The sequence below is a fragment of the Phyllobates terribilis genome, unplaced genomic scaffold, assembly GCF_046119375.1.
Source record: "Phyllobates terribilis strain yellow unplaced genomic scaffold, ASM4611937v1 Scaffold_3__8_contigs__length_932513732, whole genome shotgun sequence".
Taxonomy (NCBI): Eukaryota; Metazoa; Chordata; class Amphibia; order Anura; family Dendrobatidae; genus Phyllobates; species Phyllobates terribilis.
This window is the reverse complement of record NW_027362763.1, coordinates 343,795,985-343,818,857: the sequence shown is the minus strand read 5'-3', so window position 1 is coordinate 343,818,857 and position 22,873 is coordinate 343,795,985. Positions and strand designations below refer to the sequence as shown.

Genomic DNA, 22,873 nt, shown 5'->3' with positions numbered 1-22,873 from the left:
TGAAGGCAATCAAAACACTGAACTTCAATATGCACAATTATAGTTTGTCGAATACATTTGTAAAAAATTTAAAAAATAAAAAAAAACTTGGCCTGTGTAAAAGGTTGTCACCTTTTACAGGCACTAGAATAATGCCACCCTCTTGGAAGTAAATTTACACTAAGCAGTACAGAGTGGTAGAACACATGGATTAATATATTACATTAGCCTGTCATAGGACTGTCTCCGTTATTGGGCCACCCAAATACAACCTGACAACTAGCAGTTAGAAAGAACTGCTCGCGTCTGTATTTTGGCTGCAGCAGTGACGCCACATCAAATGGCATGAATCACCTCTATAGCCAAGACCGGCAAGCAGCAGGGAGCTTGTGCTGGATCTGGGGAGGCGAGTACCCGCTCCACTTGTTATTTTATTGCATTTGGGTCTACTTTCCTGAAAGTGGAAACCCCCTTTAATCAATAGTTAATAAATCTGCCCCAATGTGTTTGCTAACAGTATAAACAAATCTGGTGAATTCAGCTTAAGCCATCTGCTAGATTTGGTGCATCTTTAGGTAGTCTAGTCCGAAGTAACAAAACCAATGCATAATAGGTTACAACCATTTACAGACAGTCAAATCTTCAGTGAATACTTGAAACTTCCTTTTGAAAGGGTCAAAGCGTACAAATAGTTGTCGTAGATAATCAAGTCCGGGGTCTTGCCTTTAGCATTGCACTATGCCCCCCACTCTGTCTTGCAGGCCACTCCTATAATGCCAAGTTTACAAGCAGTCTTGGTAGATTGTTACTTAAAATCACATGCTGCAGCCACCTGAATGTTGCCCTGTAGGGGGCAGTAAAACATTTCCGACAATGTTTTCATTCTTGAGTTAGTCCTGCAGCAGCTACCCCAGATATAGAAACAAGTTGTAGTAACCTGGAATTTGACAATGACAGTCGTGCACCCAAAAGTTGCCATGCACGATATTCTTTGTAGGTATATGATGGTATTGGAGTGTCGGAGGGGGAAGATGAATGCATGTCTGTATGGAAATAGCTTTTAAAGGCTTACCTAAACTTTGGAGACATCTGTCCATTAGACACGGGATGAGGAATCTGCACAGGAAGACAAATGTAAGATTAAAAATTGTTGCACTTTTTTTAAAAATGCATTTCAGATAGAGTAAGTCAGTCTGAATATTACCTCTTTCAGGATTTTTACAATCGTGTTGTACAGAAGTGGACTAGTAGATACCTGCAGATTTTCAGAACCTGTGGGAAGGAGGGGGGAGAAAAAAAAAAAAAAAAACCTTTAATTTTTATTTCATAAATCATACAGATGAAAGAAACTTTGTAATATATGTTCTCAGACAAATCTGTTTCTTTCTCTGCCAGATATCAGTAAAGAATGAAAAGTGAAAAATCTGTATTTAATAAAGACAGGCTTTCCCATTAGAGATCGGAGAAGGCAGCCAGGGCTGTGGAGTCGGTAAGCCAAACCACCGACTCAGACTCCTCAATTTCCCTGACTTCCGACTCCACAGCACTGCCAGGAGGAGCCTCACTACTGAGCATGTACCAATCAAGATATGTAGTCGTTTGAACATATTTAGCTAAAAATTAACCATTAGGATTGGCAATTACAAATCGTGCTTTTTTCACAACATAAAGTTACTTTTGTTGCCGGACCGTTAAATACTTGTTTGATAGCATCACTTATTTGCAGACCATAAGTGTCTTTTTCGTTCTCCCTTCATATTGTTCTCAATACTCCCTGACTACCAGGGGCAGAAATTGTTCTGTTCTTCATTTGTTGTGTGCAACTTGTTATATTCTTTCATCAGTTGTACTCCTCGTTCTGCAGTATCAGTCACGCATATACCACCGACTGTTTTCTTGGCAGCCTGGTACCCTTCATCTGCAGACCATAGATCTAAATCTTTGGACAGGAACGCCGATGACATTCTGGTGATGCTAAAGAACTTGTAAGTTTTCTGAGTGGCAAAGTCTTCCAGATTCTTCGTCACAACTGATGCTGAATCGATAGTTATCTTAGGAAGATGTTCTGCAACTGGTGTTTGTAGGGATGTCACCAGACGTTTTGTGTCAGCCTCAAATAAGGATAGAATGAATAGTTCCTCGGACAAGTACCATAAGCATCTTTTCAGCTTCATCGAGACTTCTGACACAGTTCTGTTCCTAGTACAGAAAGATGTCTTGAGCAGCTGGAGATCAATGCGTGGTGCTGATAGAGCCAGGAACTATGCCTTCACGTAGATCAAAACAGTGAAGTGACAGATGAATGCAATAGCCTTTTCTTCCTAATTTTTCAGCAAACTGACTCCTTAACATACACATTTTTAGCACAGATGGACCTTTGCCATCCATCTAGCTCAGTGAAGTCCAGCATCCTCTAGATGGAACACAATCAAGGAAAAGATTGTTAACGCAAATAATACTCAGTAGTCTTCGTGGAGTTGGTACTAAAGCAGTAGCAACTCCATAAAGGCTATGATTTCAGCTGCAATGTGGGAAACTGCCGTTGACATGATCAGGTCTGATAGTGCCATCTGAAAAGGTAGTCAAGTCAAAGATATGCCAGTTCTTTAACCAGGTTAAGATATTTTTCTGGACCTTTCAACAGACCAAAGCAATGAACAACCACAGCTTCCAGCATTATTTCTAGAATATGGCAGCATGCAAACCACAGCATGACCTTGCCAAGTTTCTGCTCTACAGGTTTGCATGCGCCTTTCCTGAAACCTGTGTTGACAGATGTGGTATTAAAAATACATGCACTTCACATTGCCCATAACATTCAAAGTCACTGCTGCAGTATAAACAGCATTAGCACCAGCTTCACCTGTTCCTTTGGAACTCCAACCAACTGATCAATGCCAACTGCTGATTCCAGAATGGGAAGACTCTACAGTTTTCCTGACGCTGATGTTTTCTAAGCTTTCCATCCCAGTGAATTGTTAAAAGGTACAGTTAGCTGAAACGGCTTTTTCAGGTTTAGAGCCATTGTCTGACGGCACTTTATTCTCTCTACACAAACTGATAAACGATTTAAATAGAGATAAACGGGATCATGGCCAAGGTGCTGAAGGGGGGGGGGGGTGAGAGAATATTGCATTTCTATCACTAACTTTGGCCACATCAAGACTTGCTGACAGTTTGTCATCTACTACACTGACTTCCTCTTTTGTCTCGTTTTGTTGACGGCAGTACCTCTGATGTTTCAGTCTTCATCTGTATCTACTTCAGATGATGGACTGCAACACTACCTTTTCTACCCTCTAGCACTTTTGTCTCTCTCTATTCTTTACTGGTATTTTGCTTCTTTCTTCAAAAGTGTTTTGTTTTCCTCAAACTTTGTCAACACCTCCCATTTTTCGATGGCGTCCAGTCCATCTGAGCTAGCAAAAACTCCTCGTCTTCTGGTATCATTGTCATCTCCATAGCCCTAGAATGCGAGATATTAAATAAGTTATCTAAACCTGCGTTCCATGCCTCCTCCTCCTTAGTCAGACCATCAGAACGTTTAGTTAGGTTTCCCTTCAGCTTGTCATTCTTTGAAGAGACCTTCCAAATTGTCAACCACATGTTTTTTCAGTCTCATGGGGATGCCTGCCTTTGACCAGACCTCAAGATCATTAGCGGTTAAACGAGCTCCATCACGAACTGTTTAGTCATTTTCTTGTAGTAGAACAGTGACAAACTACTATCCGAGAGAGAGGTTATCATCAACTAAACTGCCCTCAGACATTTGTCCAATAAGCCACAAGTCTGATTCGCTTCTGGTTGTTGGCTATGACATACTGCAGTGCTAGCTGCTATGTTTGAGGTTTTATTTTTGGAACCCCTGTAAAGGGAGTATGGTGTACAGGAACTGTTGCAAACAGACAGTGCTCCTCAGTAAGACATTAATCCTCTCAGATGTATTGCTGTGGTAACCTGGGGAAGGAGGAGCAGCATCAGAGGACAGGACTGATTGGGCTGACCAAGCTATAGGAGGGTATTAATGTCAGGATATATTTGGCAAAATTAGCGCCATCCTGCCTCAGATCTTTTAGATTAGGTGCAAATGCGACTAGGCCATGGCAAAAAGCCAGAAAGTTTATCGTCGGTAGGGACCCCTAAATCTGTATGCAGCCGAATTATTTTCTGCATTTTTAATTTACATACAGAAACAGAATCAAGGGGTACCTACTGAAGAAAACACTTTTGAAAGTAAGGACCATCCTTTATTATACACTGTCTATAAAAGGCTATATATAGACTGCTGAGGAGAGTCCTACCTGTATGTCTTGGATCAGATGCCTTGCTGAGAAATCTTTTATCACTGGATATAAATGACCTCTTCCAGGTTCTGGAGAGGATGCTGCTTGGAAGAGAACTCTGCCTCCAGAGATCATTTTACATTAAGGGGGAGTTACCAGTGTGAGAAAAGTAACTAACACCGAACAGAAGAAATGAAATTTGTCTTCTTGCAAACACACAACACAGCAGAGCTCGGAGAGCTGCAAAAGATAACAATATTGTAACCCTGTGCCTGTGAGCTGGAGCTGAGAGAAACCTGCAGATGTGTCAGATATAATCACACAGATCTGCAGTGAGATCAGGAGAGCAGCCATTACACATCACAATGTTAACTCCCCTTCATGTACAATAATCCCTGGAGGCAGAGTTATCTTCCATGCAGCGTCCTTCCCGTAGCCTGGAACAGCTCATTTACATACAAGAAAAACGTGTATTTCTCTGGAATAAGACATGGGATCGCAGATATCAAGGTATCATGTTATTCAGCTTCCTATGACCTACATGCCCATATAGACCGCTTAGGAGGGTTGATGTTACTGAGATTGCCTTTAAAGTGTACCAGGTTATTGCCAACTTTGCAAGTCAACACCGATCCACCCAGAACATATCTGGAAAATTATCCAATATGGGGAAGAAAAAAAAATTGCAACAGATAGGAACACATGACATTGAGAGACTTTGAAATGCACAGGTCACAAGAACACAAGTTAGAGATAAGTTTTAGAGTAAATCATTCATACACAAGAGCCCAGCAGAAGGGCATGTAACAAACCTTGGATAATGGCATCCAAACTAATATACGATATTGCTTTAAGATGTAGAGTAGTAAGGTAACCCTGAAAACATAAGAAAACCACATAAAAAAACACATTAGTCATTTCTCTATATCTATCTATGTAGAACTATAGATCTAGAAGAGCAACCTTGCAGGAAGCAAACCTAAGGTCATCAGTGTCTCCCAGCTCCACCAAAATAGGCAGCACTGGGGAGGAAGGGTGGCACGACACTACATCTCATGCAATTCCTGCGCCTCTAAGTGAAGCCGCAGCATCTGACTCCAACATAACCATGATTCGATGCTGGTCTTGATGAGGGGGCAAGGTTTTCAAAATTAACCACTTCCTCCCTTGGCCAATTTCAGTTTTTTGTTTTCCTCCCTTTCTTCCAAATGCCATAACTTTCTGTCCTCCGATATATAAAGGCTTGTTCTTTTTAATGGGAAAAAGTTGTACTTCTGAGTGACATCACTAATTTTCTCAGTGTACTGGAAAATGGAGGGAAAAAAAAAAAAAAAAAAAAAACTTTGGGGGATTTTCTTTTTACAGCATAAATTTGTGTGGTATAAATGAACTGGCATGGTCCCCTCATCACTTCGATTACGGCAATACCAAACTTGTCCCGTATTTTTTATTATTTTAGAAGGGGGGGGAAAAAAAAAAAAAAAACAGAAGTTTGTAAAAAAAAATAATTAACTTTTAAAACTTGTGTTGCCATTTTCCAAAACCCATAATGTTTTCATATTTTAGTCGAATGAGCTATGCAAGGGTTTTGCTTTTTTTGCAGGGCGAGGAGATTTTATTGATACCATTTACCAATGAAAATAAGCTAAGAAAAACATTGCTGTAAGAAGCAATCAGGTCTATTATTTTTAGATTTTGATAGATCAGACTTTTCTGGTGGAAACCTACACCTTTTGGAAGTGCATTGAGCTGTAGGTTGGATTGCTGCTAAAGGGAAGAAAAAAAAACAAACAAAAAAAAAACACCCTTTTTAAATCTTCTTCCTTAGCGAGTGTGAACGAGCCGAGTGTGACCGGAGCTAAAGTGCAAACGGAAGTAAGTGTGTGACTTGTTTTTCAATGAATAGGTAATTGGGAATCCTGCAGAAAATACCTGTATGAATTGCTGTGAGTTGCTGAATTGTGAACTGCCAAGTGCTTTTCTACCTGTTTAGTTTTATTGGGCTTTTTAAAACCTATTTTCTCTCTACAGTTTTACAGTCTCTTATTTTACTACTTCTGTATTTAAGGGTTAACTACATTGCACTCAAATCCTGAGGTGTAGCTATACTCTATGTAACTATACTATAAGGGTGAGGGGTCATAATTAAGGGTTTATAAGGGGCAGCAGGTTGGGGCATCCAGTCCTTTGGTAGTGCATTGAGCTGTAGGTTGCATTGCTGCTAAAGGGGAAAAACAAAATAAAAACCTCTTTAAGGCTATGTGCCCACGATGCAGAAATGAAGCAGAAAATTTCTGCATCTCCCTGCCAGAAAAAACGCATGCAGATTGTGCATGCGTTTTTCCTTCAGAATACATGCGGATCCACATGCGTTTCCGCATGCAGATTGACAAGTGCTTTCCAGGCGATAGCATCACTTGGAAAGTGCTTGACAACTAGGTCACACTGTATAAATCCATGCAAACAGCATGAACTTATATAGTGTGAACCGTAAAAATGAAAACAAATAAAGCTATACTCACCCCCGAGGCCCCAGCGTGGCTGCAGCGCTCGTTCCTGTCTGGTTCCTGGATGCCGGCATATCGAGAGACAGAGCGGTGAAGGGCCTGCGGTCACATGACTGACGTCACCGCAGGTCCTCAAGCGATGCCGGCATTCAGAGAGAAGCCGCCGGACAGGTGAATATAAACTTTGTTATTTTATTCTTTTTTCACAGGTACAATGGTACCCGGGTCTGGATGAGAGTCTCCTCTCCTCCAGAACTGGGTACCATCCGCACAGAAGCCGCTTGTAAAAATGTACAGTCGCGGTTTCTATGCGTCTCAATGCAAGTCAATGGCGGGAGTTCCGCTGCGCTTCCGCAAAATTAAATGACATGCTGCGGATTTTTGTACGCAGCATAAACGCTGCGGAAAAATCCGCAGCATGTGCATAGAACATGCGGAATCCCCTTGGGGACCATGGGGGGCGGATTACCTAGCGTTTCACAAGCGTTTATGCTGCGGAAATTCCGCAGCATAAACGCTTGAAAAACGCTACGTGGGCACTCAGCCTAAATCTTTTTTAGCGAGTGTGAACAAGCCGAGTGTGACCGGAGTGTAAGTGCAAACGGAAGTAAGTGTGTGACTTGTTTTTCAGTGACTTGGAAGGGAAGAATTTGGACTGAATTGCTGTTGGTATTTTATTAATTCTTTACATTTCTTTTTACTTAACATTTCTGTCTAGTGCAATCCCCATTAGGAAATGAGCTCCATTACTGACAATGCTATCCAGTATACATCTTGCCACATGTATGAAATCCTTGAACACCCGGTTGTGGGTGCATACTGCTGTGCGAGATGTGTGCACGTTGTGCGTTTGGAAGCCCAGGTACTGTACCTAAATGAGCAGCTGGCAACAGATCCATTGACAATATGGAAAGGAGCCTGCTGCTCACTGAGTAGGGGCTCACTGTGGTAGATGTGGGGGAGGGTGGTAGGGAGCTGCAGGACAGTGAGGCAGCTAGTTGGGTGACAGTTAGAAGGGGGAGTAGAGGGAAGAGTGCCAGGGAGGCTAGTCCTGATCTAGCACAACCTAATTAAGTTTGCAAAGTTAGCAGATGAGAGGGGTGTCGGTACAGGGGTAGCACTGCTGCAGCAAGGCATGTCCTCTGAAAGCTGGAGTAGTGTCAGCTCCAGTAAAGGGTGAAATATGATAGCAGGGCAGGCCAGGCAGGTGCTGGTAGTGGGGGACTCAATTATTAGAGGAACAGATAGGGCAATCTGTCACAAAGACAGGGATCGTCGAACAGTGTGATGCCTACCTGGCGCTCGAGTCTGGCACATCGCTTATCGGGTTGACAGATTACTGGGAGGGGCTGGTGAGGACCCAGCGGTCATGGTGCACATTGGCACAAATGACAAAGTTAGAGGTAGGTGGAAGGTCCTTAAAGATGATTTCAGTGAATTAAGCTGCAAGCTTAAAGCAAGGACCTCCAAGGTGGTATTCTCTGAAATACTGCCTGTACTACGCCAGAGAGGCAACGGGAGATTAGGGAGATAAATAAGTGGCTCGGGAACTGGTGTAGGAAGGAGGGGTTTGGGTTCCTGGAGAACTGGGTCGACTTCTCAGTTGGCTACAGGTTCTATGCTAGGGACGGGCTGCACCTCAATGGGGAGGGTGCAGCTGTGCTGCGGGAGAAAATGGCTAGAAGGTTGGAGGAGTGTTTAAACTAGGGATTGGGGGGGGGAGGGTATTCATTTTATAGGTGGGGAAGATAGTGCAGCTAGTGACCTGGGCACAAATAAAGAAGTTGGGGGTGGGGTTAGAATAGCAAGAAAGAATAAAGGTACAGAGAGATACATAAAATGCACATACACTAATGCCAGAAGCCTCACCAACAAAATGAACGAATTAGAATTAATTTTGTTGGAAAATAATTATGACATGGTGGCGATATCTGAGACATGGCTGGACGAGAGCCATGACTGGGCAATTAATTTAGGCTGGGTGCCCACTATGTGTTTAAGCCAGTGTTTCTCAACTTCAGTCCGCAGAAACCCCCCCCCCCCAACAGGCCATGTTTTCAGGATTTCCTTAGTATTGCACAGGTGATGGAAGTTCTCTCACCTGTGCAATACTAAGGAGATCCTGAAAACATGATCTGTTGTGGGGTCCTGAGGACTGGAGTTGAGAAGCACTGGTTTAAGAGTTTCCGCAGCAGCAATTCCGCTTAAAAAACGCTTGGTAGAAGGTCTGCTATGTTCCCCAATGATAATCCGCATGTGCTGTGAACATGCTGCGGAAATTTCCGCTGCGGATCATTGTGGAAAAATACGCAGCACTACCAATTATTTTGCAGAATCGCGGCGTTTTTGCCGCCATTGACTTGCATTGGACCGCATAATATCCGCATCACTACATGTGCACATGCGGATATCATGCAGTTCAATGTGCGGATGGTACCCGGGTCTGGAGAAGAGGAGACTCTCCTCCAGACCCAGGTACCAGTAAAAAAAAAAAATAAAATAAAAAAATACATATACTCACCTTCTGATGGCCCCCGGTATCCTTATCCGATGCATCCTGGCTTCCTGGCAGCTCGCGATGGTCTAAAAGGACCTGCCATGACGTCATTTAGTCATATGATGGGTCACATGACTAAATGAAGTCATGGAAGGTCCTTTTAGACCACCGCGAGACATCGGGGACACCAGACTGATTGGATAAGGACACCAGGGGCCATCAGAAGGCAAGTATAATATTTATTTTTTTACCATTCTTTTACGGGTCACACTATATAAATCCATGCCGTTTGCATGGATTTATATAATGTGACCAAGTTGTCAAGCACTTTCCAAGTGATTCTTAAAAAAAAAAAAAAAAAGAAGCTTTGAAGGCGCTTGACAACCCACATGCAGAAATGCATGTGAAAAAACGCTTCACTTCAGCTTGTCCCTGGCAGGAAAAACACATGTAAAATCCGCATGCGTTTTTTCTGCCAGGGAGATGCAGAAACACTCCGGAAAAATCCGGAGCACTTCTGCATCGTGGGCACATAGCCTTACAGGGCTATAGTCTGTTCAGAAATGACCATACAAACAAGCGAGTGGGGGGAGGGGGGGGGGGTGTTTATATGTAAAATCATCCTTAAAACCTGTCTTGCGTGAGAATATATGTGAATCTAATGAAAATGTAGAGTCCCTGTGGGTGGAGATAAGGGGAGGGGGAAAAAATAATAAATTACTGATAGGGGTTTGTTATAAGTCTCCAAAAATAATGGAAGTAGCAGAGAATATCCTCGTAAAGCAAATAGATGAAGCAGCGACTCAAGGAGAAGTCATTATTATGGGGGACTTCAACTACCCTGAAATACATTGGGGAACAGAAACCCGTAGTTCAAGCAAAGGTAATAGGTTTTTGACAACTATGAGAGACAATTACCTTTCACAACTGGTTCAGGACCCAACAAGCACTGCTATACCTAATATTAACCAACAGGCCAGACCGCATATCAAATATACGAGTTGGCGGTCACTTGGGTAATAGTGATCACAAAATACGTTTTCATGTATCTTTTAATAAGATGTGTAGTAGAGGGGTTACAAGGACACTAAACATCAGGAAGGCAAATTTCCAACGGTTGAGAGATGATCTTAGTGCAATAAACTGGGACGATATCCCGAGACAAAACTACACAAAGCAAATGGGAGACATTAGCATCCTGAATAGGACCTGTGCACAATATATACCCTATGGGAATAAACATGCTAGAAATAGGAGGAAACCACTATGGCTATATATAGAGCTGTAAGGGGCGCAATAAGTGACAAAAAGAAAGCATTTAGAGAACTAAAGCAAGTAGGTAGTGATAAGCATTAAATAAATATAGAAAATTAAATAAATTAGGTAAAAACCAAATCAAAGCAGCAAAGACCGAGAGACTCCTTGCCAGAGGAAGTAAAAATAATCCCAAAATATTCTTTAACTTCATAAATAGTAAAGTTGACAAATCCCCGGGCCCGGATGGGATACACCTGCGAGTACTGCAGGAATTAAGTAACGTCATAGATAGACCATTATTTTTCATCTTTAAAGATTCCATAATAACAGGGTCTGTACCACAGGACTGGCGTATAGCAAATGTGGTGCCAATATTCAAAAAAGGGGACAAAAATCAAACTTGGAAATTATAGGCCAGTAAGCTTAACCTCTATTGTGGGTAAAATCCTGGAGGGTTTCCTAAGAGATGCTATACTAGAGTATTTGAAGAATAACCTCATGACCCAATATCAACATGGGTTTACGAGGGACCGTTCCTGTCAAACTAATCTGATCAGTTTTTATGAGGAGGCAAGTTCCAGACTGGACCAAGGAAATGCAGTGGATGTTGTGTATATGGACTTTTCAAAAGCTTTTGATACGGTTCCACACAAAAGGTTGATACATAAAATGAGAACAATGGGGGTGGGGGAAAATATGTGTATGTGGGTTAAGAACTGGCTCAGTGATCGGAAACAAATGTGGTTATTAATGGAACACACTCAGACTGGGTCTCCGTTAACAGTGGGGTACCACAGGGGTCAGTATTGTGCCCGCTTCTTTTTAACATATTTATTAATGACCTTGTAGGGGGCATACAGAGTAGTATTTCAATATTTGCAGACGACACTAAACTCTGCAGGGTAATCAATACAGAGGAGGACAATTTTATATTACAGGAGGATCTATGTAAACTAGAAGCTTGGGCTGATAAATGGCAAATGCGCTTTAACCCCTTTCTGACGTGTGACCCAATAGTACGTCATGGTGACCTGGGCCGCTTGGACCAATGACGTACTATTAGGTCATATGGCGATCGCGTCCGCACACAAGCGGTGCGGGGCGATCGCCGCCGGGTGTCAGCTGATTGTCACAGCTGACACAAGTGCCATGTGCAGGAAGCGGTCCCGCACGGCTCCCGGCACATTAACCCCCTCAATGCTGCGATCGAAGTCGAGCGCAGCATTGCGGTGGCAAGGGGAGGTGATCGGGATACTCGCCTCTCCTGCCGGCCTCCAGCGCTGTCTGCCGCGGCTTCCCGGATGTAGCCATGATGACATCCGGGTCACCAGACAGCAGGAAGATATTTTGGTCATGTGCAGTGTATGACCAAAGTATCTTCTGCATCTGCAGCGCCGACAGCCTGCATAGCAGAGGGATGATGCTCCATCCCTATGCTATGCAGGCGATCAGAATAAAAAAAGGAAAAGTCCCATAGTGGGACAAAGTATAAAAGTTAAAAAAGTGTCAGAAAGGGAAGTAAAAAAAAATTCCAGAATTGATTTTTTGTTTATTCTGCCTCCCAAAAATCCAAATAGAAAGCGATCAAAAAACGTCAAGTGCCTGAAAATGGTACCAATAAAAACGACAACTCGTGCAGCAAAAAAACAAGCCGTCACATGACTGTCGGCCAAAATATGGAAAAATTATAGCTCTCAAAATATGGAGCTGCAAAAACTAGATTTTACAAAAATGCGTCTTTTAGTGTGTGACAGCAGTCAATCAGAAAATCCCGATATGAATCTGGTATCGCTGTAATCGCACCGGCCCGAGGAATAAAGTAGTTTAATCACGTATACCGCACGAGGAACGGCGTAAAAAATTGGGGTTAGGGTTGGTTTTTTTTTCAAAAGACAAAAACGACGATATGGCGACTAGTGTTGAGCGCAAGTGCTCGCTACTTGCGTATGCACTGAGTATCGCGGGTGCTCGAGTGACATGCTCGAGTCTCTGCCCCATATGCTGCGTGGCCAAAAAACCTCGTGGGGATTGCCTGCCATGCACGAGAGATCCCCGCAAAGGTTTTTTTTGGGTGTCTAATAACAGTGAAACCTGTGGGCGGGGACTCGAGCATGTCACTCGAGCACCCGTGATACATGGTGAATACCTGAGTACCCGATGCAAACTCCAGTAGCGAACACTTGCGCTCAAGACTAATGACAACTTATTCAATATGATGACCTAATGTTATCAAATTCTGTGTAGTATCTCTGGGTTCAAAATGTTCACTATACCCCTTGATAAAATCCTTGAGGGGTTTAGTTTCCAAAATGGGGTCACTTGTGGGGGGTTTCCACTATTTAGGCACATCAGGGGCTCTCCAAACAAGACATGGCGTCTGCTCTCAATTCCAGCCAATTTTGAGTTCAAAAAGTCACACAGTGCTCCTTCCCTTCTGAACTCTGCCGTGCGCCCAAACACTATTTTCCCCACATATGGGGTATTGGCATGGGGTCCATTTTCTCCTCTTACCCTTTTGAAAATAAAAAATTGGGGCTAAAACATAATTTTTGTGGAAAAAGTTTGATTTTTTTTATTTTCACGGCTCCATGTTATAAACTTCTGTAAAGCACTTGAGGGTTCAGGGTGCTCACCACACATCTAGATAAGTTCCCTGAGGGGTCTAGTTTCCAAAATGGCATCACTTGTGGGGGGTTTCCACTGTTTAGGCACATCGGGGGCTCTCCAAACGCAACATGGCATCCGCTAATTATTCAAGCAAATTTTACAATCAAAAAGTCAAATTGCGCTCCTTCCCTTCCGAACCCTGCCGTGTGCCCAAACAGTGTTTTTCCCCACGTATGGGGTATCTGCGTGCTCAGGGGAAATGGCACAACAAATTTTGGCGTCCTTTTTTTCCTGTTACCCCTGAGGAAATAAAAAAAATTGGGTCTAAAGTAACATTTTTGTGAAAAGTTAAATGTTCATTTTTTTCTTCCACATTACAAAAGTTCCTGTGAAGCACCTGAAGGGTTAATAAAGTTCTTGAATGTGGTTTTGAGCACCTTGAGGGGTGCAGTTTTTAGAAAGGTGTCACTTTTGGGTATTTTCTGTCATAAAGGCCCCTCAAAGTCACTTCAAATGTAATGTGGTCCCTAAAAAAAAAATGGTTTTGTAAATTTTGTTGGAAAAATGAGAAATCGCTGGTCAACTTTTAACCCTTATAGCTCCCTAATAAAAAAAAATTTTGGTTCCAAAATTGTGCTGATGTAAAGTAGACATGTGGGAAATGTTTATTAACTATTTTGTGTGACATCTGATTTAAGGCCATAAAAATTAAAATTTTGAAAATTGCAAAGTTTTGGCCAAATTTCCGTCTTTTTCACAAATAAACGCAAGTGATATTGAAGAAATTTTACCACAATCATGAAGTACAACATGTCACGAAAAAACAACCTCAGAATCAGTGGGATCCGTTGAAGCGTTCCAGAGTAATTACCTCAAAGTGACAGTGGTCAGAATTGTAAAAATTGGCCCGGTCATTAACTGGCAAGCCACCCTCGGGGGTAAAGGGGTTAATGGGGATAAATGTAAGGTAATGCACTTGGGCAGAGGAAATAAAATGTATAATTATATGCTTAATTGTAAAACACTGGGCAAAACTGTAACTGAAAAAGACCTGGGTGTATTGGTGGACGACAAGCTCACGTTTAGTGGCCAGTGTCAGGCAGCTGCTGCAAAGGCAAATAAAATAATGGGATGCATTAAAAGAGGCAGAGATGCTCATGAGGAGAACATAATTTTACCTCTGTACAAGTCATTAGTGCAACCACACTTAGAATACTGTGTACAGTTCTGGTCTCCGGTGTATAAGAAAGACATAGCTGAACTAGAGAGGGTGCAGAGAAGAGCAACCAAGGTTATTAGAGGACTGGGGGGTCTGCAATACCAAGACAGGTTATTACACTTGGGGTTATTTTGTTTGGAAAAACGAAGGTTTAGGGGTGATCTTATTACTATGTATAAATATATGAGGGGACAGTACAAAGACCTGTCTACTGATCTTTTTACTCTGAGGCCTGAGACCGGGACAAGGGGGCATCTTCTACGTCTGGAGGAAAGAAGGTTTAATCATAATCACAGACGGGGATTCTTTACTGTAAGAGCAGTGAGACTATGGAACTCTCTGCCGCATGATGTTGTAATGAGTGATTCACTACTAAAATTTAAGAAGGGCATGGATGCCTTTCTTGAAAAGTATAATATTACAGGTTATATATACTAGATTCCTTGATAGGGCGTTGATCCAGGGAACTAGTCTGATTGTCGTATGGAGTCAGGAAGGAATTTTTTTCCCCAATGTGGAGCTTAGTGTTTGCCACAGGGTTTTTTTGGCTTCCTCTGGATCAACATGTTAGGCTATGGGTTGAACTAGATGGACTTAGTTTTTAAGGTTGAAGGAAGACTATGTTACCATGTTACATGTGGTATCAATTTGTTTTATTTTTTTTCATGGGGAAAAGGAGGACGGTGGTGCAAACTTTTTTTTTTTATATTAATTCTGTATGGGAAATTGAACCTTCAATTATCTGTAGTTTTTGCTATATACAACAATACAGTCTGCTTTGAAGCCCATCCACAAGTCTTTAACATACCCCCTGGTACAGAAACCCATTGGCTCCCAGTGATCACTTCATGGGGGCGCATAGAATGAGTAGCCCCAATGCCTACACTATTAATGCCACTATCAGATTGACAGTGACATTTAACAGGTTAACAGTCGCAGGAAGAGCTCTGCGCCACCCGTGGCTGTTAAGAGGAAGGCCCTGGTTTGTGTGTCACACCCATTATCTGCCAGGTATGGGGTGGGCTCAGATTGAGCCCACTCCATACACCCACTACCAACTGGTGTCATACATATATGGCAGATATCAGTAAGGGGTTGAAACCTGATTGAGGAACATATTCTTTATTAAACAATTTCAGGGTTTGGAAAAGACAAGGATATGGGAGACCTTTGGGTGCAATTAAAACAGTAAAAATAAAATACCTCTAACCACTCAGTTGCACCAACTGCGCCATAGTCCCCTGCACCCCAGCTTGCAAATACAATGCTCCGTCTAGGTTTATACCCCTCTGTAAAAAAAATTAAATAAAACAATTATTACTGTGTTATATGAGGTTATCTGGGCTGAAGTGAAAAGTCTGCAGTGATGGCAGAACTCAGAGAGTGGTGGAAAGTTTACATTAAAAGGAATCTGTCACAAGGTTTTTGCCACCTAATCTTAGAGCAGCATAAAGATGTAGACCCCAATTCCAGCAATGTATCACTTACAAGGCTGCTTAGTGTAAACAGTAATTTTATCAAAACTACACTAATCAGCAGAAAATTATTATTAAGCCACGGCCCCACTATCAGTATTTGGTCAGTATTTTTCCTCAGGAGTGGGAGCCAAAACCAGGTGAGGAACAATCAGAGAAAAGGTATAATAGAAACAAGTCACCAATTCTGCATTCATCACCCACTCCTGGTTTTGGCTCCCACTGCTGACAAAAAAATACTGACCAAATACTGATAGTGGGGCAGTGGCCTAAGAGGACTACTTGACATGTTGCCAGGTAGTCAAACATATTCATGAGCTCTGTATAGCCCCACTATTTGACAGCTTTCTGTGTACACTGCACATTGGCAGTAGGCTGCCAATTCATGTTTGGGTGGAGTAATACAGAGCTCTGCTAGATCAGCACCAAAGAAAACAGTGATTTTATCAACATGATGGCAAGCTGACCAGTAAGTGACATTGCTGGAATCAGGGTCTGTCACTACATCATACTGCTCTCAGATGGAGTAAAACTGGTGACCGATTCCCTTTAAATGGGTTTTCTGGGCTGAAATGAAAATATTGAAGTCACTCATGCCATTGCAATTACCCCGTGTGCCCACTGAGTGGCCGAGCACATGACCGCATAGTTTCTCTGCAGAGATTTCATATCTGCCTGGACAATCTATAAAGTTTACCTTTTCCCAGAAAAAAAAAAAAAAATTGTGGAATTTTTATTCCAAGATCTATTAATTAAAACGTACTATGTTCGTGGGAAAACTCCTTTTAAGGAGTCCGCATATTTTCAGCCAAAGTGTACATGGAAAAGGTGGCCAAAGGGTCACCAATGCTTTACTGACAAGTGAATTACAGCCAACATCTAATATTCACAACTATGCTGGCTGTTACAATCACTTTCTACATGCCTGACTATACAATGGGTACGGAAAGCATTCAGACCCCTTTAAATTTTTCACTTTGTTTCATTGCAGCCATTAGGTAAAATTCTAAAACATTCATTTTTTTCCCTCATTAAAGTACACGCTGCACCCCATCTTGACTGAAAAAAAAAACAAAATGTAGAAATTTGTGCTAAGAAAAACTGAAATATCACATGGTCATAAATATTCAGGCCCTTTGCACAGACACTCATATTTAAGTCACATGCTGTCCATTTCCTTGTGATCCTCCTTGAGATGGTTCTACTCCTTCATTGGAGTCCAGCTGTGTTTGATTAAACTGATAGGACTTGATTTGGAAAGGCACACACCTGTCTATATAAGACATCACAGCTCACAGTGCATGTCAGACCAAATGAGAATCATGATCTCAAAGGAACTGAACTTTTTAGAATTTAACAAAATGGCTGCAATGAAACAGTGAAAAATTTAAAGGTCTGTATACTTTCCATACCCACTGTATATGAACTGAGTTTTCATAAGAGTGAACTCTTCCCCCCCTCCCCCCCTTTCATAGCAAACCACCTTACCCTTAACCATTTCCGATAACATGCGGGCAAGCTCCATCAGCAGTGATGTCCCAACAGCTGCCTTGCAAGTACCTATACCCGCAGCATCTCTCTGGGCCCCAACCACAACATAGCGATCTAGATTAATACAAAAGTTTATTCATTAAATGGTAACGCTAGAAAGCCGCACCAGGAAACAAGAAAATGTTTTTTTTTGTTACCTGGTTCAAGGCCTTTAATAACACCAAAAACGTTGTAAATTTTCTTCTCAGCATTAGTATTGTTCACTTGTAGCATAATCTTGAGCTTACACCCACTCTGCCCGCTGCCCACACAGCCAACATTCTGCATCCTACTAGAATAAAACAGGACGTTTCATATAACAAAGCGTCTCACACGGCGGTATAAAATATTGCCAGAGTCCCAGCCAGAAAACTTGTACAATTTTCTCACTTGTCATCTGTTGGAAATCCAAAATTTTTTTTTATTTTTTTAAACTACAGACAGCACTGACTGAAAATACAGTGGTGTGAACGAGCCCTTAAGAGATGGATACATTCACATGGGGAAGTATAGCTGCATACACCACTTACTTATAAAGCCCTTGTCCATCTTTGCTGGAAAGCGTTTGAACTGGAATCTGTGGGAGTCCTGAAGATATTGAGGGTGGAAACTGGGTATGGTTAAATGAAGGGAATCCAGGAGTGAAAGGGTCACCAGTACCAAAATGAGCCTGCCAGCAAAAGAACAACGCTGAAACATTCTGCCCAACAAGACATTTTGACATAAGCACTTCAAATAAGAAAAGCAGATTTAAGAAACTAATACTCACATGGCCAAAAGGAGCTTCAATGTCACTGTATTTCCCATCAGGAAACCACAAATCCATAGGTTCAGGATAGATTAGAACCCCAGCTGCTTCAACATTTTCAGCATTTCTAACCTAAAAAAGTAAAGTCGTGACATTTCAGGCTGACACAATGCGGTAATGGCTCGCAGTGCGTTCCAAACTCCAGACCGAACAAATCTGTAATTCTGAAACGGATCTGGGCTTTACCTTAGCATTCGCCTAACTGCACATAGGGCGACAATGCTAGTGTCCATGTCCTGGAAAGTTGTGGGCCATTGTAAAAGTTAAAAACAAAAAAAAAAAAAAAAAACACTTTTTTTAAGGGAGCAGATCATGTAAAATAATGCTATTAACCTCCAGATATGGGGTTAATCTGCAGGTTAACAGCGTTCTGACACTGGCAACGGTAGAGAGCCCCGCTGCTGGGAGGAAGTTAACAATTCCTTCTGGCAGGCTCGCGCTTTCAGTCATAGGGTGGCGCCGGAACAGTTTTAGTCACCACTGTCTAAAGAGAGCAAAGACTAACCACACCCCCAGCACTGACTGACAGCCAGCCCTAAGGCTGAGTGATCTGTGCTTGGGGCGTGGTTACAGCTGCTGCCCTCTACACACAGCATTGACTGAAACCGCGCCAACACCACCCGTATGACTGAAAGAGTAAGCCTGTGGGGGGAATAAGGTTCATTTCTTCACAGCAGCAAAGCTCTCACTTCAGGCACTCCAGGGTGTCCTAACACGATTAACCTGCAGATTAATAGTGCTATTTTACATGACAGGTTCCTTTTAAATTATTGATCAGTCTTTCTAAAAGTTATAAATCTTTGTTCATGGGAGAAACGTTAAGTATATTACAGAGTTCAGTTTAATCACTAGATCTTGGAATAATAAACTTCCACATTTGGATGTGTTAAAATAAAATGTTCCTGTGCTGAGATAATCTTATAAATGTGCCCCTGCAGCGTTGTGTAATGGTCGTGCCTGACCATGTAGGAACATGGTCTGATCATACCACATCTGCTGGGATGACGGGGGTGGGAGTATACAGACATTACAGCACAGGATCACAAATGATTCTTTCTGCGAGGCAAAACATTTCCCTGCCTGTTTTTAAACAAAGTTTTGCCTCAAAGAATCATTTGCGATCCCGTGCTGTAATATCTGTATTCTCCCCACACACACCCCCATCCCAGGAGATGTGATATGATCAGACCATGTCCCTGTATGGTCAGAAACAACCATTTCACAGTACAAAGCAGGGGCACATTGATAAGATTAAAAAAAAAAAAAAAAAAAATGTTCCTGTGCTGAGAAACATCCAATTGTGGAAATTATTAATTATTCTATGGACTAAAATGTACTTTTTTCGTGGGGAAAACCCTTTAATTACCTCATCTTCCTTCCATCTTTACCTCCATGCTGAAAGAGCTGTCTTGTCCAATTCATTCTTAGCTGATGTTTCGAACTACATGTCTAGCAGAGATCTGTACTTTCAGGGTTTCTTTATGTCCCTCTCTGAGGCCAGGAAACCTTCACTGCTCACAATGCTCAGACATTCAGAGTTCAGATCTTTGCTAGACCTGCAGTTCAAACCACCAAGACAAAGAATACATACACCAGGCTCTGTCCTAGGACCCCTACTCTTCTCAATCTATACCCTTGGCCTGGGACAGCTCATAAAATCCCATGGCTTCCAGTACCATCTGTAAGCTGATGACACTCAGATCTACGTCTCTGGCCCAGACGTCACCTCTCTGCTGTCCAGAATCCCAGCATGTCTAGCAGCCATATCCTGCTTCTCCTCTCGCTTCAAGCTTAATGTGGACAAAACTGAACTCCTCTTTCTCCCCATCTTGCATATCTTCCCCACCTGATCTTTCTATCACAATAAATGACATCACACTTTCCCGTGACAGAAATCTGCTGCCTCGGAGTAACCCTTGACTCGGCCCTGTCCTTCAAACCCCACATTCAAGCTCTCGCCACCTCCAGATCAAAAATATTTCTAAGATCCGACCTTTCCGCAACCCTCACTACTAAACTGCTTGTACATGCCCTCATCTCCCACCTTGACTACTGCAACACCCTCCTCTGTGGCCTACATGCTAACACTCTCGCACCCCTCCAGTCCATCCGCAACTCTGCTGCGTGACTGGTTCATCTTTCGCCTCGCCACTTCTCTGCTACCCCCCTTTGCAAATCCCTTCACTGGCTCCCAATTGCCCAGTGTATCCAGTTCAAACTACTAACACTGACCTACAAAGTCATCCATACATCTCTGAACTAATTTCCCGATTTATTCCTTTACGTAATCTCCAGTCCTCCCAAGACCTCCTTCTCTCCTCCACACTTATTCGTTACTCACCCAATCGCCTCCAAGATTTCTCCCGAATAGCCCCAATCCTATGGAATTCCGTGCCTCAACACGTCCGATTATCCGCCACATTTGGATCCTTCAGACGGAACCTGAAAACCCATCTCTTCAAACAAGCTTACAGCCTGCCATGACCTTGCTGCCACCTCAACACCGGAGCTACTGCAATCCACCCAACCTACTGTTTCCTTCCCCATCATCCCGTAGAATGTAAGCCCGCAACGGCAGGGTCCTCCCCCTCTGTACCAGTCTATCACTGTTAGTTTGTTTACTGTAAGTAATATCCGTATTTTGTATGTAACCACTTCTCATGTACAGCACCATAGAAATAATAATAACCCACAACAAATAGATACACAGATTGGTTGTCCAAACCGAGAACAGGCATCACGGCGGGGCCAACCATTTAAATGCACCTTCCCTGCATCTCCCCCCTCCTGTTCTTTGACCGCTCTGGCTTCATAAAGCCAGCAATAGGCAGAATGAGGAAAACCAAGCAGGTGGGAAGGTGTGTGACATGGCGGGACCAACATGTACATTCAGAGCACCTGGACAGCCATTCTGTGCTGACAAATTAAAATGGTTAGTAACGTTAGAGTGGGACTCAATGAAAGAATATACCATCCTTAGAATGGGACAGAATTCTTGGAGCAATATTGCCATTATATAGAGCAATTTCTGCCAATGTTGAATATTAATCCCTTTGTATGTAGTGATGTTCAATGTTTTATTAGGCAATTACCCACGTGTTTTATTACAAATAAAATACCTTTTCTGAAAATGGGATCAGTGCAGATCTCATGAGAATCACTTTTCCCTTCAAATCCATTTTCTCACCGAGATCTTTGAGGTCTTTCTCCGTACCTTGATTGCCATAGACAAGGTTACCCTGAAACATTAAAAAGGCAATTGTACATTTCTTTACAATCTTGAACAATTAAGCTACATTCCCACCATCGGGAGCCTGCTGCGGCCCCGACTCTGAGTATGGTAATGAGCGGCACCATTTATTTGTTCTTATTTTTTTCTTTCATTTGTGGGCTTTCCTCAGAGGTTCGTTCTATGGGAAAAGCCCGCATGCGGACCTGCCAGGCAACTTGACATGCTGCGGTCTGGAAACATGCGCCGCATGTCAGTTTCTGCGGGTGATCCGCAGACGCTTAGTGGACATGGGATTTCTACAAATCCCATCCACTATGCTGTAACATCTGGTCGCTGCAGTTTGGATGCAGAGCAAGTGTGCCGAGTCCAATCCGCAGCAATAACTGATCGTTTGCACATAACCCCTACATTAAAATGCAATAAACCAATCTGGACTAGCGCATATTCCGGTCCATCTTAGAATTTTAAGTTGCATTATTTTATGCCTTCCAGAAACATTACTTAAGGTATTTGAAGGGCATGCATAGCATACCACTATTATGACTTAATTCATGCCGAGGATAAACCCAGGAATCTTTTTTTAAGAACGTTGGTGCTGCACCCCATTAAAGTGGAATAGGTCAGCAAGATCAACCCCACTCTCCACAAAGCCACAAGTATGGTCATGCAGGTCTTAGAAAGGTGTCAAAGGATTTGCATTTCAAATGAAGACCAGAGGCAAAGTTTTCTTCCAGGCACCACAAGCCCCAGAGCCTGGAAGAACACATTAACATAAAAGGATTAAAAATTGATTTCTGCACAAGACAGATATGAGGCAAACAGGTATGACTATTTTAAGTATTCTAGAACCTGTATGCCCATATTAATTGGTTAGGCACATCCAATGGGGTGACAATTCTTTTAAGACTGGCATTGAGAATTTGTCATCATAAAGGGACTCGCTTGAGTACGATGAGCCAAATTTATCAAGTGGTGCATGATGAATTAGGTGAATCTGTTAACCGGTGTGGAGTCCTTGCCTAGAGCACTTCTCTGGCAGCAGTGGAGCAAGTTGTGTCACTAAAATGGCACTACTTGACGCCCTGCCCATTCTATGTCCATATCTGCATAGCCGGCCAGTAAATGGAAATTGCGCAAAATTGTTCCAATATACTTTGTTTAATGCCAGAATTCTAGCCTAAAACACATTAATGACTCACCCTCCCCCCCCCCCCCGCTAATTGTCTCATGTGACTAGTCAGTGGATTTCCCCCAGACAGCTTTTCAAAGTATTTTTTTTTTCTTTTGAGTAAAGAGAGTTTAAGAGTATAGCCAAGTTCACACGTTCACTATTAGTAAGCCAAAACCCGGAGTGGAACCATCAGAGGAAACGTATAACAGAAACACGTCACCACTTCTGTATTTATCACCCACTCCTGGTTTTGGCTCACAGATACTGATGTAAAATACTCATGTGGTCTATAACAAACATTAGCAACA

General features: G+C 42.5%; 1 protein-coding gene across 2 annotated transcripts in view; it reads right to left on the bottom strand.

The window, feature by feature from the left end:
* TFRC (transferrin receptor) overlaps positions 1 to 22,873 on the bottom strand; it is a 46,711-nt gene that overhangs the window by 5,666 nt on the left and 18,172 nt on the right. Inside the window, exons 7-15 of one of the 2 annotated variants that reach the window (XM_073675210.1) lie at positions 21,282 to 21,401; positions 18,124 to 18,234; positions 17,885 to 18,024; positions 17,513 to 17,643; positions 17,313 to 17,429; positions 15,553 to 15,638; positions 5,075 to 5,138; positions 1,184 to 1,251; positions 1,052 to 1,095 (exon numbers count right to left, since the gene is read on the bottom strand). In XM_073675210.1, coding sequence (XP_073531311.1) covers positions 1,052 to 1,095; positions 1,184 to 1,251; positions 5,075 to 5,138; positions 15,553 to 15,638; positions 17,313 to 17,429; positions 17,513 to 17,643; positions 17,885 to 18,024; positions 18,124 to 18,234; positions 21,282 to 21,401 — 881 coding nt within the window. Of the gene's footprint in view, positions 1 to 1,051; positions 1,096 to 1,183; positions 1,252 to 5,074; positions 5,139 to 15,552; positions 15,639 to 17,312; positions 17,430 to 17,512; positions 17,647 to 17,884; positions 18,025 to 18,123; positions 18,235 to 21,281; positions 21,402 to 22,873 lie in introns of both variants that reach the window. The other variant, XM_073675209.1, reaches the window with a different exon arrangement.